The sequence below is a fragment of the Equus przewalskii genome, chromosome 2 (assembly GCF_037783145.1).
Source record: "Equus przewalskii isolate Varuska chromosome 2, EquPr2, whole genome shotgun sequence".
Taxonomy (NCBI): domain Eukaryota; kingdom Metazoa; phylum Chordata; class Mammalia; order Perissodactyla; family Equidae; genus Equus; species Equus przewalskii.
The window spans coordinates 83,111,534-83,127,957 of NC_091832.1; the positions used below are offsets into that span (position 1 = coordinate 83,111,534).

The following is a 16,424-nucleotide window of genomic DNA, read 5'->3' on the forward strand; positions in this document are numbered from 1 at the left end:
CCATGCTGTTGGCAGTCACCCCACGTAAAAAGTAGAGGAAGATGGGCATGGATGCTAGCTCAGGGCCAGTCTTCCTTAGCAAAAAAGAGGAGTGTTGGTGGCAGATGTTAGCTCAGGGCTAATCTTCCTCAAAAAAAAAAAAAAATTTAATCAAGTAAACAATATCCCTACCACAGCAATTTTTTTTAATTTTTTGAAAAAATACTTTAATACTGTTGTTTAGAACTTGGCTCCCAAAATTACGACACATTCTGCTTAAATCACCCAATATCAGACAAAGCAAAACTTACTGATATATGGGGGAAAGGCTTTGCAGTAGAAAAATTTAATGATATTGATAGAACAAAAAGCAAAAGCACATAGAATTATTTAAAGAAAATTAAATTTAGAAAAACCTTATTTATTCAAAGAAAAAGGGGGCATTTTGCACAGTCTCTGCTTCGTTAGTTGTCACAATGTGGTAAAAAAAGTATATGACAAATTTGCCTCTTGGATTTTCCATTCCACGGCTCTGAGAAGATTTTTCTAAAACTTTGCCATAATAAAATTATTTTGTTTTCTGTTAAAAATATATAACTTTGTAAATGTCCAGTGAAGACTAGTTTAGGGGTTCCATAAATATAAAATCACCACTATCACATCAAATCCTAATTATAAATTCTGAATTCCTCTTGCATATTAATAATGTTAACATTTAACATGTGTTAAATTCTTATTATATACTGATACTTTTCTACATGCTTTCCATGCCTTAATACAACTAACCCTCAGAATAACCTTATGTCTTAGATATTATTAATAACCACATTTTAGAGGGAGAAAGAGTGGCACCGAGTGGTTAAGAAATTTTCCCAAGGTCACACAGCAAAAAGAAGCAGAGCCAGGACTAAACTTTATACAATCTGGCAGTAGAGCAACATCGTTCAACAGAAATGTAATGTGACCCACACATGTAAATCTAAATTTTCTAACAGCCACAATAAAAAATGTAAAAAGCAGCAGGTAAAATTAATAACATAACTTATTGAACCCAACGTATACACAATATTATCATTTCAACATGCAATCAAATACAAAAGACATTAATGAGGTACCTTACATTCTTTTTTCAGTACTAAGTCTTCAAAATCTGTTGTGCATTTTACACTTACAGTACATTTCAATTCAGACTAGCCACACTTCAAGTGCGCATTAGCCACACGCGGTTCGCAGCTCCTGTGTCGGACAGCGGGTTCTACAGCCTGCTCTCTTAACTGCTCTGCTCCCAGAAAGGAATCTAAAAAGGTCTCTGTCATCACTGTTACAGAATATCTACCTTTTCAAACAGTCAACATATCAGTACTCTAGCAGCATTTCATCATTTGATCTTTCTCCAGCCCCGGCCTGAGAGTGGGACAGAAGAAGAAAATTCATCTTGTTGGGGAGAAATTCTTCATGCATCAGCTTCTGTTATAAGGATATTTATATAGCAAAGACCCTGGGAACATAGAGATAGGGTCTTCCTCAGGGAAAGAGGGCAGATTTGTTTCCTGATCATGATAATAAAAATAATGTTCTCCTCTGGGGCAAAGGTCAACAGATTTGCTAGCAGCCCCCTAATAAGATCGGGGTTTACTAAGCTTGGGGAGCCTCAGCTGTGACACAAACCCATGGTGTGGACAGCAACCCGCAAGCCTCTGCATCGCTTCTGTGGGACTTGGAAGTCAAGGGGGACCAATGCAAACACGGAGCTCAAGCTACTTGCTGTGCCACAAATGATAAAGTCTTTTGTCTCTGACCCAGGAATCTTGTGTCTTCTGCCAGCATCTATAAAGCTGGAAGGCTAACTAGTTAGTTTGAAAGTAGGATACAGTGTCAGACTCCTCACAGTTCTTGACACATCTTTTGAGTGCTGCTGGTTTTGAAATAGGTATCTCCCTGAGAAGAGAACTTATATTTTCTATAGCTTGGACCAAGATCAACTCAATTTATGGTTTAGGATTAAAGTTTTTCAAAAATGGCAGGGAAAAAAAAAAAACTCGATGGTGTTTCCCCCATTATTATCAGTGGTCTATTCCCATTATGGTCTTGTCAAATCCCTATTTAAACTCCTTCTCCACAGTAAACATCTCACCAAGTTTTTTCAGTTTCTTTTACAAAGCAGTTATGTATACTGTACCTTTCCACAACATTTGGCTTTGTCTATAATCTTTAGGGCAAACTCCTTTCCAGTGGACCTATGGAATAATCAGAAGAAGGTCATTTAAAGACATAAATCAAAGACACCATCAATCCTGATTTCCTCTACAGCACAGACTCAGGGAGGAAAGAGTGGGTTCCTGCTCTGTACAGCAGAGACAATGCTGAGTGGAATCAGGGAGACAGGTACCCAAAAAAGAAAAAACAATTCAAAGGCTCACTGTCAATCTCCTTTTATAAATATCAATAATTATAACATTATTAAATATCTCACATATCAAAAGTACTTAAAATCTGTTGTATCAGAGATGGACAAGAAACTGTTTTTCCATACTTAAATCTCAAAAGAGTTCTCTTAGGAGGCAGAATAAAATTAAGAAAAATGAATCAAAGTAACTAAAAAGTTTCTATTATCAATATATATCTTTACATTAATCCATTAGTCACTAATTAGTCCATTATTCAAAACTGAAAAGTCCCTAGATTTCCAATATCTATTTCTCAGCCAAGACTTCATCTGGTGCCATGTTATCCATACCTTTAAATGCCCATATCTGCTGGCAGAGAGATCATCTACTTGGACACAAGAATCTTGATGTTACTTAACTTTGAACCATCTTTAACATAATTTAACCTGAACATGCCAAAAAAATATCTTTTAGCATAGGAAAACAGTTCATCAGGGAATAGGACAGTATTCCTGGAATGCATTAGTTCTCTCAAGTTCAGCTGCTTCTGCCATGAGGTCACAGTACACTCTGATGAGGCCTACCTTGGAAGAATAACTTTTATTTAAATTGCTTTCCCGTAGCATAAACCAAACCCTGCCTCAGATTTCCAACAAGTCCTTAGAAGTCATAGTTTAGATGCTCAATTACCTGAGTGGCAATTTGTGCACCAGAGCCAGGTAGAAGGGCTCAGAGGACAAGGAGTTACGTCGTGCCCCAATACAAGGACCACTAAAGCTTCACTGGAGATGCGGCAAATGGAAAAACTGTAGTTACCAGAACTTTCCAGAAAATTCCCCACAAACAATAAAACTCACCCCTTCGAACAGGGAGGATATCGGCCTAGAAAAACAAAGACTCTAATCTGAGTCTTTTCCAGTTTCAATATTGTTTACAAAAAGCCTAGAACTTAAAAGAATGGATTTCTTACCATTGAGGATATTAAACAAAATAAAGCTGAAGAAGCAAAAACATAATTTTCATACAGGCAAAATTGGGCTGATTCTGATCTTAAATAGAGCCAGAAGTCATGTATCCTAACTACTAGTATATGCAATTAAATATTAACTTAGAGGGCTACCATGGGCATTAAATGAGTTAACACAAGCACAGCACTGAGAACAGTGCCTGGCACAGGTAAGCACTATCGGAGATTTCTTTTTAATGAGTCTTCTTCTTTCCCATTCCTCTCTGCTTCATGGATGAGACCTGAAATATCTCTCGGCCCAAATGCATACAAAGCAGGTTTATACTCTTTGTGTATGTATATATTTTTCCCTGTCAAATTGTCTGTGGGCATGAAAAACAGCTGGTCCCAAAGGCAGACTCTTTCAGGAAGTGGGGAAAAAGAGACTTCCCTGGAAGGTCTTTTGTTTATTCAGATAAGAATAAACTCCAAGGGAGAAATGGACGCATAGATGAACAAATAATTATCCTCACTATCCACTCACCTGTCCATGCACTCTTTGACTACAGCAAAATTGCCATCACCAATAACCTTCCCAATTTTGTATTTCTCAAGAAGAGTTGATGATTCAGAGCACCTGTTTCCATTCACACCTGCAAAAAAGGATAAATGCAAAGTCTAAGGAACACGTCAGCATTTCATCTGGATGCCTACATAACTGTAAAACAATAAATTGCAATGCATTTATTTCTAAATCTATGGTGAAACTAAAGAGAATCTCTGAGCATATCTTCTGAATAGAACATCTGAATCACCAGTTTCCTTTTGACCTTGTTGGTTGGAATCAGAAACCCACATAATCAATATACCTAACAAATCTCTGAAATATCAGCTGAAAGAGGTAAAAGGAAGTCTAACTACAACGTTGTAAATTTTTTTGTCAACTTTTGAGATGCTGATGGGGATTTAATGTTAGAAATTTTCTCAAGACTTTTTCTCAGGGTTTTCTAATAAAGAAAATTCTAGCCAGCTAGGATGCCATGTTAAGGCTAATTCTCAGCTCAACGTCTTCTCAAAAAGGAGAACCAGGAGGAGGAAGTGGTAAAGTTCAACTACTTTTCACAATGTATTCCCAGTACCCAGCACACAGCACACATCAAATAAAGAAACATGCTTTTGTTAACTACTTGAGAGAAAAGAAAGTCTACATTTAGGAACTGTGAGCAGATTGCCATTAAGGAAGAATAAAAGAAGCCCAAGTCTAAAACTTAAAATTAGGATAGCTTAATTAACAACAAGGAGATTTTATATACCTTGAAGTGACTCCCACCCACTAAGGCTAAACAGACTAATTGGTAACATGATCACATCCCTGTTCAGGAAGATCATAATTTAGCACAAGTGGTTTTGGGTGGCCAAGTTCACATGGATGACTTCCTTTGTAAAAGTAATCATCAGATGGAGGACTACCTTCAGGACTCATGCAACGATCAAGTTCAGGTCCACCATTTACATTGGAAGAAGATCTGCCCTGTGCAGAAATCTGCTGAAAGAGGAGAGTGACCATTATTTATCAGGACAAATTTACACATCTTTAGCAGCTAATCCTTAGATAACAGAAAAGAAAATGCTTACATAACATAAAAATGTAATGATACAGAAGGAGGGGAAGCATTCCCTTTCTTCTGGTCTGACCTCTCTCCCTATACACATCACATTAACGTATTTCTTCCTTAGATACAATATTTGCAACTCAGATTAGATATCAGGAAATTGGCAGTGTGTTACTCTCTTTGATACTGTGTTACTTTTGACCTCAATGAAACAAAGTAAAGGAGACTTTCACGGCATCATAGCTGAACAAGGTACTTATTAGTGGCAAAATAAGGCTTAGAAGTACAGATAATTTCAAGAAACGTCAGCACTGAGTCTCCAGATCCCACAGCCAACCCTGTGGCTGACTTCAGGAGGTCCCTGCCAGGGTGAAGCCCTTCTCAGAACTGCAGTCCCACGCCCAGGACTGCATCGCCTTCGACATCTTCCTGGATTCCAGATCCCGAGTGCCCCCTGACCCAACCCTCTTCTTTACTGACCCCAAGACAGCAGGAATTCTTCTTACACACTCTAAGAATTTTTACTACCAGCAACCAGAGGGAAATGAAAGATAAAACTAAAAGGCAGGTTCCAATTCAACAAAGCTGAAGTTCTCAGCCTAACACAAAAATATCCCTAGTTCTTAGGTGAATTGAAAAACCCATATTATGAATATTATTCATATTGTTATTATTCCACAGGTTTAGGGAACTTTTTCTTAATCCCTAAGGGCTCTTAGCCTTTGAACTCAAACTTTTCTCTCTGATCTTTAATTTTCTATTTTTTAAATGTTTTTATTATTCCTTTCAGGAGCTTACAAGGTCAAAGGACTTACCACATATTGAAAAGCACCTTTGACAATTTTTGTACTAGCGTGCTTACACATTTGCTTCTATGCTTAAGCTATCCTGGTAGCTCCAGCCTCATAATGCTGTGCCTTATTCATTACTGTATCCCCCACATGCAGCACAGCACTGGAACACACAGTACTCAATTCACGCTTGATAAATGAAAGCATAGATGACACAGGTCCAGGGCAGGAAACGGCCCTTCCCGGAGTGCCCACAAGTTGGAGACACTGAGTCCACTCTCTTCCTCTGGGTGAAATGGAGAACCTCACAGATGCTGAGTTTGGTTCAAAACCCAGGAAAGCCGAATACTTATAAACATTCCTTCAAAGAGAATCATCCAGAAGTTCTTCTGGAATAAAATATGAGCTTCAAGAATAAAAAGCCATGTAAAAATTGGGCTGTTTTCTCAGATCCCATGTAACCACCGCTCGTGTGGACAGTGAAACCATCAGCAGTGTGTCCTGTTAGGAAACCCAACGCCAGGGAAAAGCAGGGCTGAGATGCCCTGAATCAGCTCCTGTCCTGAATGGCAAACAGCCTTCTCATAAGTTTTTGTCTCCTTCCCTCAGGCAGGGCGAGTAGCTGTGTGGGAGTACGGGTGCGTGTGTGGGTCCCTCTCTGGACACCCTTCACCTGATGGAAACGCTGCATTAGGCTAAACACCTGGCCCTTCGGAATCAATCATTTTGCTTCCTCATAATACAAGGTGGACAATCAAAGCTTTTCAAAATTTAGCATTTTCATTTGTTTCGTCATTTCATTCTTTTGTCACTGAAATCAAAGCCAACTCCAAAATCAGTAGAATTCTATGCTAGACTGTTTAAAACCAAGGCCCAGAGAGGGGACTTAAGGGTAAGTCGAAAAGAAAACCGCAACACTCTCTACTCTGTTCCGTTTCCATAGCTACCACCCAGTCCCGGTCCTCCTTAGGCTGCTCTCCTCGCACCTCATCAGAGGCTTCCTTAGTTACTCTCAGTCTCGCCCACCCCACTCATCACTGCCAGAGAAACTTTTCCTAAGGATAGCTCTGATACCAACCCTAGGATCTAAAAACTTTAGTGGGTCTTCGTGACCAATAGGATAACCCGAAAATCTCAGCACGACATTCAGACCATGATTTGTCCTACCTAGCTACCTGCCCATTTTGTTTCCCACCACTTTTTTTCATGCATTTTATAGTTATATTGACTCAACTTTTTTCAAAGTTGTTTAAACTTTGCAAGTCAATTTTCTTTTTGTTTTTTTCCAAGTCAATTTTCTGCTCTGAAAATAGGGAGCAGTGTCTAGCTCAAAGGTTTGCTAGAGAATTAAAATTAGCTCATACATGTAAAATCATTTAGCACAGTCACTGACAGGTAACACTAACTCAATAACAGTTATTAGCATCCTTCCTTAAAACATCTAGCACAGAGCCTTGAAAGGAGTGACTGGGAAACGTTTTTGAATTGTTCAATGTACAATGGCTCTAAGAGATCTTTTGCTAAATAATTCATTCCAAGTCTATTTCTCTTCTAATCCAACCTTCCTAGACTGAAAATTGTCAGTCCCGGAAATAAGAGATCCAAATTAAATTCATATCAGCAAATTCTCATGGAAGAAAGATAACAAGAATGTCATTTTTTGGAAAGTTATATCTCAAAAGACAAATGGAAAGATCCCTTTTGATCACTGCTTGCCCCTAGATTACAGAGATAGGGGAAGTGGACTGTCAATGCCTGAGTGACAGTGGGCAGTGACCAGCTTACTTGTATGTCTAAATCTCACAGCCCAGAATGAGGCAGCCCCACACTCTCAGGCCACAGCTGGCTAGTCAGGCTTGGGCACTGGCCAGGAACCACCTCCCCTCCCAACACTCATTGCCTAGGGAAAGTGTGCAGTGCAGGCCCCACATCTGCTGCTGAGGTCCTAAGACCTGCCTTGTCCCCACCCTCCCCAGGCGTGCCTGCTTGGCTTTCTTGGAATCAGATAACATTCTTCTAACAAGTCCCTTTCTTGAGCTAATTTGAGTAAGTTTTAATTCACTGCAAGCTGATGTGTTCCATCTGAATCAAGGGCTCTAAGAAGGAAGTCTCAGAGGGGGCTAAAACACCGGCATTTTTACCTCCTTGTACATTTTCACATGGATGGGTGACTCCCCGGAGTGTTTATTAATTGAGTTCCTGTGAACCAGCATAACTCCCCAATGTTTATTTTGATTAAACCCCCACTCCCACCTATCCTGATTCCCTGTACTGTCCAGCAATTACAAGCCTGGTTTGTGTTGGAATTCAGAGGCAGCAAGGAGCAGGTAGGGGAAGCTGGTTTCCTGACAATGAAGAGAGAGCGGCAACTGAGCTGAAGCCTTGAGCCTCAGAGGAGGTGGCACCTCGGGGAGAGGGTGAGGGCGTAGGGCGCAGGGCCAAGTGAAGAGGCACCTTCACATGTACCTGACGAAGGTCTCACTAAATCACCAGGAAATGCAGCTTTCTTAGCAAACAATGATGGCAAGAAGAACATATTTCAACTCTCGAATCAAATGATTTTTTTAAAGTGGTAAACCTTAAACACTAAAAAAAAATTTAAAAACCTATATGGAGTTAACAGGAATGACTTATCTAATTAACTATCCAAATATGTTCCCTTTTGAAAATAAAGCTTTCATGAAGAAAATGAAAACATGAAAAAATAAGGGGAATCACTTTATTATAGCACAACTGAATAGACATGGTCATGATCAGACACAGGAATAATTTTCCTTTCCTGCCTCAGCAACAACCTGTGCTGGATTTTTAAAGGATAAAAAGATGAAGAGACACGGTCATTACCACCCAGAAGTTGACAATCTTATGAGGCAGCATATGTGTACACTTAAAACCCTTCTGAGAAACCTCTATATTCCAGGATATGCTTTCTAAGGTTGTGATGGTTACAAACGACTCTGAAGATGTGTGAGAGGGAGCCATTTTTTGCTGAGGCACGAATCTGTGCTTGTAATGCTTGAATCACACAGCTAGTCATTATGTTCACTTGACCTCCCAGTAATGAAACTTGGTGCTCCAAGGGTACAAGAAAAGCTGGGTATTCACAAGCTCTCTGGACAGATCCCTGGAAAATGTGAAGCGTCTACTGTGAAATATAAAGCAAAGCATCTCAGAGCCCTGACAGACAAAGAGCAATGAAAACATAGGATATAGCTATGACTCTACAAAATTCTCATAATTTCCCAGGCACGATTTATGGATTTCCCTGTCCCTTGTAAGAGAATAACTCTCTTACTGAGTTGCTCCAGAGAGATTAAAATATGGCATTCCGGATTAGACCTGTCCCATTTCTATTGTCAAACTAACAATTTTTATCAATATCTTTTAAAATGCTAATGAGCATTCATGCTTCCATCAGCAACTAGGATGCTGAGACAGCACAAAGAAAGTGCCTAGATGCTGCAATGTTAGCGAGATCCTCCTCAATAAAACATAAATGGATGGCAACATCTGGACTCTTTCAAGATATCTTCCATAATTACTACCTGATTCAAAAAGACGCGATTAGGTTTAGGGGTGGGGAGAAGAGGGGAACTATTTCCTGATGAGGTCCTGGTTGGTCAAGGAGGGAAGGTGACAGAAAAGACTGCAGAGATATTGCTGACTACATTTTCTATGCATCGCCGCTCCACCTACCTACTTCTCTGGCAGGAGCTCCATTTTTATGAGGAAGCAAGGAAGGGAAATGTACAAGAATCTGCTTCTGCTAAGAACTTTAAAAAAAATACTTGAAAACAGAGCAGATAAAGCTGTAAAGTGTTCTCAACTGCCAGCATCATTTAAAAAAGGCATTCATGGCTGATTGAGTACATACGGTGTACTCAATTATGGCTGATAATGAGTAACATTCCAGCTTTCTACATTTTTAGCCAGGGAGTTAAGTCAGAGCGTCCTACTTTAAATTTCCTTGATAAGTGAATTATTACAACTTCTACAAAACTTAAGATTTAAAGAGAAATGTTAAGTACTACTCTAAAAATGTGAAGTTTTGTTCAGAAATAGGCAATTCTCAAAAAAAGTAGCAGAAATGGCTATATCGATGCATTATAGCATATGACTATTGACTTTTGAGTATAATGCTGGACACTACTTCATTTTTATTTTTCATAACAGGAAGCACTTGAACAGGATCTAAGAGGTACTCTTGGGTAGAGAGCTGACTTTCCTGACGCATCTTGGAAAATGGCACTATGATTCAATTTTTAAGTGGCCTACTGCAGGGGTCAAAAATACTTTCTGCAAAGTGAAGAGAGTAATATTTTAGGCTTTGTGGGTCATATGATCTCTGTCACAACTAGTCAACTCTGCTGTTACAGCATGAAAGCAGCCACAGACCATACGTAAACAAATGAGCATGGCTGTGTTCCAATAAAACTTTTTCTTTTTTTAAAGATTGGCACCTGAGCTAACGTCTATTGCCCATCTTCTTTTTTTTTCCTTCTTCTCCCCAAAGTCCCTAATACATAGTTGCATATTCTAGTTGTAGGTCCTTCTGGCTTGGCTATGTGGGATGCGCTTCAGCATGGCTTGATGAGTGGTGCCATGTCAGCACCCAGGATCCTAACTGGCAAAACCCCAGGCCACCAAAGTGGAGTGAGCAAACTTAATCACTCGGCCACGGGGCCAGCCCCCTAACAAAACTTTATTTAGAGAAACAGACTATGGGCTGAATTTAGCCATCAGGCAAACTCCCAGTCTACAAGAACTTTCTTAGGAAAGCTTTTCTTCCAACACAATTCTTATACTTTTAAACTTTAGAACAGAATAACCCTCAGGGTACAGTTGCTATAAAGCAGCTGTTCTCTGTCTCTGGCTGTACGTTAGAATCACCTGGGAAGATGTGAAAAATTCTGTTGCCAGGCTGCACCCCACATTAAAGAATTCCTGGAGATAGGGCCCAGGCACCAGTATTATTTTTTAAACTCCACAGATGATCTAATGTGCAGCCAAGGTTGAGAACCTCTGTGAAGGAAGTCTCTAGCAGCAACTGTAATTAATTGTTCACTTACCTTATTGTTTAAGCTCTCTGTGTCGCTCATCTAAATATCTAACCACTGCAAGCCATCTACAGCCAAGCAACTTTCTCTTTGTGAGGAAAGGAAAGATGACACTCATTACAATTTACTGAATGTCTACTTTGTGTCAAGTCCTTAAATGAGTATTTTATATCTTATGAATTAGGTATTATCATCATCTCCACTGACCTCTGAAGAAACCAAAGTTAGAGAGGTTATATACTTTCTCAAAGACCACAGCAAATGTGCAGTCAGAATCTAAACCCAGGTCTGACTCCAGAGCCCAGGAGCTTGTTGGAGATTCTCACACTATCCCCTCCTCTAAGAAGACAAGGAGAGAAGTCTTGCAAGCCTACTAAATTCACCAAGAGATGCCACCAGTTACCAGATTCACTGATCAAAATAGTCATTGTGGTATAGTTAGAACATGCTTTCAGATGACAGAACGATAGTCACGTTCCTGTAATTTAGTCAAATAATACACAAATTGATAAACAAATTCACATCCTTTCCTCACAGAGACCTTAAGAAAAATTCTTCCTTTAAAAAGACAACCTCTGAAATGTACTGAAGATTAAAAAAAAAAAAATGAATATACTAGATATTTTCTGTAAATAGATTTGCTTAATCATGTTTGTGGGTTTTTTTTCTTTTAATATCAGAAATGTCAATTCCATTAAGTAGAAGGAAAATTAGTATAAATTACTACAAATACTGAATTAGGAATATGTTTAAAAACAGAAATCTTTATCACTTTTATATTGGATTTGTGATAATTTACTGTGAAATACTTCAGTATTAGTGATGAGATATGAGAAAAATTAATCTGAACCAGCACCTAGGGGTTGGTAACATACAAAGTATTCTCATCTGTAGCCATACCTTAGACTTGATTTCATCTGGCAAAATTAGTGGCACTTGAGATTTGTGATTGGTTAATAGTGGTGAACAGTCGCAAACAAAACCCACTGCCACGCATGTACAAGGTTTAAGACAGCAGCCAACTCCACAGTCTATGACAGGGGATGTGTGGAACCTGATGACTTGTGCCTTTCTGTTCCTCTGAGTACCGCTGCCACCTCAGCTGACTACATGATCTGCCAAAACAAGCATGAAACAGCACATCCCTGTGAGTGAGCTGTTCAAGCCAAGTGTTGGCTTATCAGATTTCGAGCAACAGATAGGTGGTATGGCCATGTCTACCTGCTAAAAATGTCTGCATGCTTTCACTGTGAAGCATCACTGATTTCTAGGATGCCAGGGTGGTGGGAGAGGTGCCTGTCTCTTCAGTTGCTACTATGGAGGCTACCACAGTTGGCCATGGCATGGGCCAGTTCACTACAACATCATCTACCACAGTGGCATGGGCCAGTTCACTACAACATCATCTAAGTCTTAACTCCATTCAGTTATCTCTAACATACTATCAAGAAGAATTTCTAACAACCTACTTTCATGAATAAGGGGGGGCATTTAAGATTAACACATGTGTTGTTTATATTCAAATACAGTTCCTGCAGTTGATCCTATTTATACCCTGATTTCCTTGACAAACCCCCTCATCCCCACAAAGGTGGGCTTCGGCCCAGTTGAGCCATTTACCCACCAAATGCCTCTATTTACTAAGCAACTACGATGTGAAAATCACTGTCCTCAAACAGAGTCTGAGATTCATTATAATGATTTATATTGTTAGGGCACTGAAATCTTCAAAACTGCTTTGTCCCTCTTTTTGTTTCTGTTTCTGTCAACAGAATCAATTACGTTCAAAGATGAAATCACTGTCCAACATTTCTGGGGTAATAAAAAGAATATAAAAGGAGTCAGTCTTTTAGTACTGAAGATTATTAACTAGTTTTAAATACCAAAGAAGAGCCAAAGCTCCAGGGAAAAGCAAAAATGTCTAAGGTCAGCAGCTACTGTGGATTTACATTTCACAGCTTCGAAAAGAAGTTTTGAAGTTCAGAAGGTCAAAGAGTTACATTTTAGCTCTGCCAATCAGTATGAGATACTACCAGCCCTTTCATCACACTTCACAAATCTGGAAAATCTTTCACCACCAGCAGACCCAGGAGACATCATCAGATAAAATATCAGCACATCAGACAGTTTATAATCTCAAGATGTTGGATAATGTTCCAAATGTACTTTTTTCTTTCTTCTTTCAACCAACAAGAATGCTCACAGTAGACAGCCTCTGGGCATACACTTCAGCATCAAAATGTGAGACAGTTTATCCCTGTGTCCACAGATGTGCCCCTGACTCCAAAGCCTTAAGTTACTACAGCCTTGAAAGTCTTAAATTGGGACATGGATGATGAATTAAATTTCAGGGAAATGCTTTCTTCATCCATCTGGCAGCTGATGACACATTTAGTACTCTTTATTGCCTATCTGTCCCAAGGAAAATGCTGTGATTTAAGCACAGCAAATATTCCCGCAGGGAAAGTTATCAGCTAGATGGAAGGGACTCTGAGGAGCTTGGGCCAAGGAAACAGATCATGGGCTGAGGTCAAGGAGAAAATGGAGGATCAGGAAGAGGGGGATTAAGAGAAGAAAACATCAGTGGTGGTGAAATTCTAGGATTTGAAGGGGAGAGAAAAGAATGAGCAAGGAGTGATTTGGTCTGGAGAACAAAAGGACTGGAAGGAGAACAAAGCAATAAAATTGATGAGGAGAGAGACTTTTGAGGCTCTCAAAAAGGATAATGGACAGAAAGCTATTGAGCGAGCAGCCTAAGAAAAGACGTTTGAATGGTTGATAAAGAGATAAAAGCAGAGAGAAGAGGTGTGGTAGCCAGCCTCCAAAATGGTTCCCATGAGCCTCACCTCCTGATTTTCATGGCCCTGTGCAGTCACTTCCCATCCTGAACTGGGCTGACACATGTGACTACTAAGATATTACAGACATGATGGTGTCTGACTTCCAAGGCTAGGTCATAGAAAGGAGAGCTTCTGCATGACACTCTTTCTTTCAGATCACTTGCTCTGGGGAAACCCAGCTGCCGTGTTCTAAGGATACTCAAGCCAACTTATGAAGAGGTCCACATGGTGAGGAACTGAGGTCTCCTGCCAAGAACCAGCACCAATTTGCCACCAAGTGAGTGAGTCACCTTGGAGGGAGATCCCCCATTTCCAGTCAAGTCCTCAGGTGACTGTAGCCCTGGTGTACATCTTGACTACAACTTCATCAAAGATCTTAAGCCAGAACCTTCCAGTTAAGCTGCTCCTAAATCCCTGACTCACAAGAACTGTGTAAGAAAATAAATTTTTACGGTTGTTTTAAGCTGCTGAATTTTTGGATAACTTGTTACTAATAGAAGTATCTATAGATTACTAATAGAGTTGAAGTATGTACAGAGGGCAGGAAAGCAGAAATAAAGGATCGAGTTGGGAAGGAAAATCATAATAGAGAGAAAAGCAGAGGAGGTAATGAAATTTGGAGTCTGACTTCTCTCACTTCTTCTTCCTTCTTCTACACTATTGCATGTCAATATTTTTGTAAGTAAAACTTCCCTCATGAAGTTCCCTCATGAAGTTTAGTGAAAACTAAACCTGGGAACCCCAAGGCTTACATAGGAAAGAGTCACGAAGCCATTCTAAGTGCTTTCTCTATATTTAATCAATTAACCTCAACCCTGTGCAGCAGGTCCTACTGATCCCCTTTTTACAAATAAGGCTGATGTGACTTGCCCAAGGTCACATAATGGCTAGTGAGCAGCCAGGCCAAGATCAAACCCAGCCACTCTGGTTGCAGAGCTCATGCACTTAACCACTACAACACCATCTTGTGTCTGTCTCCAAAACGGAGCAGGCAGCTGAGCACAGAGGGAGCTCTGGGCTTCCTTCCTTTTTGAGGCTCTCTTTCTGTTACTGCACACTAGGAGGCAACCATTTCTGCCTTAATCCCCTGGCCTAAGTAGGCCAAAGATTCTTGTCCCAACTTGGCTCCCCTTAGCTTAACTGGAACAGATTGGAACATTCACAGAAAACTTTAATAATTAAGGAGGATAAAAGAAAAATAAATAAGAGTCCTGAGAAGCTACGCACCCTCCTGACACTGGCTTAGTGCACCTTGGCATGAACTGCAAAGGCCTTTGGACTCCCCATGTGCCTGACTGTGATAGGTACCTGGCAGCACTGTGGTGGAGGCGGCTCATGTCCAGCCTACAGAAATGCCTTCTCCCCAGGGGACTATCACTATGAGTGCCTTGCCTTTTAGGAAGGCCAGATTCACATACAAAAAGTGAAGCCAAGTTCTAACACCTAGGGATCAGGTTCCGGGGAAGAGGCCCAATGAGGACCTGCCAAGTGGCCCTAGCAACTCATTTTATGAATTTTTGGTCTGATCGTGTTGTTTCCAATCATTGGTTTAACAGACTAGCCTTGCTTTCTCACTGTGTCCTTAGCGGCTAGTAATGGTTATGAGCATGGGCTCTGCTTTCAAATCCCAGCTAGGCCACCATACTCACAATGTGACTTCCATCACAGGCCCACTATGTAACATCATCTCATATGTATGCCCCCTGGGTTTGCTGGGTCTGGACTACACTTTCTGTTTCCAGTCTATGCCAATCTCCACAATAGCGCCATTGCTAGTTTCCAAAGAAAACCAATAACCCTAACTTACTGTGAACTTTGTCATTTTACTAAAGCTTTATGGGGTCAGGAAGAAGTGCTGGACACACAATATAGACCATTTCATTTGAAAAGAATTCCCATTAGATACCTGTTAGCAATCTCTTCCCCCAAGTCTCCCAGAAAGAGCTGTCAACAGTTCTCTATCTTTCCATCTCCCTTCATCCAACTTCTCTTCCACCTCAGAACTGCCTGTCCCTTTTCCCAACCCTCCCCTCCTGTTCCTTTCCTAATCTCTCAGCCCTTTTTTATTCAAAGCATTTGTGCATATCTAAATCCAGATACTCAGTAAGCAAACCATCCCCAGCATTCTCTCTCCTAAAAGACTGACATAGCACAGCTTTTCCAAGGGGTGCCTGTGTTACAGCCATTGAATCAGACCCACCAGTGATGGGGAAAAAGTTAGGGGTTAGAGACAGAAACCCTAAAAGGGTCAGAGATCCAGATTGGCCACTGGCACCGCCAGTAAGTCACTTCACATCTTTGAACCTCAGTTTCTCCATCTATAAAATGAAAACTAAAAGATCTGAGACCACTCTCAGTTTTCACATTGTAGGTTTTAGGTAGCTAGGAAAACAAAAAAGTCATAATCGAGGTAGAACTCTCAGTTGTCCTGATGTCTTTCAGTCTTGGATTTAGAGAACCTTAATTACTTGGCTGCCGCCGTGTTTCTTACACTCTCATCTTGTAAAAATTCTTTATAACTTGAAGAAAGCTCTGCTTCCTCTCCCAGCTTTGGTCTAGCCCCTCAAAGAGCAGGATCTTTTATGAATGCATATGAATGGAGCAGAGCTGTCTGCCTCACAAGAGTATCATAGAGAAAACTATGAGTACTCTTGTGGGAAGTGGGCTGTTTCTGCATTTCTCACATCTTTTTCAGTGAGCAAACAAAAATGGTCCTGACACACTGTGGTCAGAGATTTAACATTATATCATCACTCTATTTTCATTTTTAGTTATTTCAATGTTCCCACCAAAATACCAAAATGATTCCCA

The 16,424-nt window shown here is 40.3% G+C and overlaps 1 protein-coding gene across 18 annotated transcripts in view; it reads right to left on the bottom strand.

Moving 5' to 3' along the window:
• Window positions 1–16,424, bottom strand: part of DCLK2 (doublecortin like kinase 2) — a 144,302-nt gene that overhangs the window by 33,662 nt on the left and 94,216 nt on the right. For 10 of the 18 annotated variants that reach the window (XR_011537758.1, XR_011537757.1, XR_011537755.1 and 7 more), the window contains 3 exons: window positions 4,783–4,858; window positions 3,857–3,965; window positions 2,159–2,216 (listed from right to left, as the gene is read on the bottom strand). Coding sequence is in view for 13 of the 18 variants with exons in the window: in XM_070611616.1 (XP_070467717.1) it covers window positions 2,159–2,216; window positions 3,857–3,965; window positions 4,783–4,858 (243 nt within the window). In the remaining 5 variants the exon portion in view is untranslated. The remainder of the gene's footprint in view (window positions 1–2,158; window positions 2,217–3,856; window positions 3,966–4,782; window positions 4,859–16,424) is intronic. The other 8 variants (XR_011537759.1, XR_011537756.1, XM_070611617.1 and 5 more) reach the window with 1 other exon arrangement.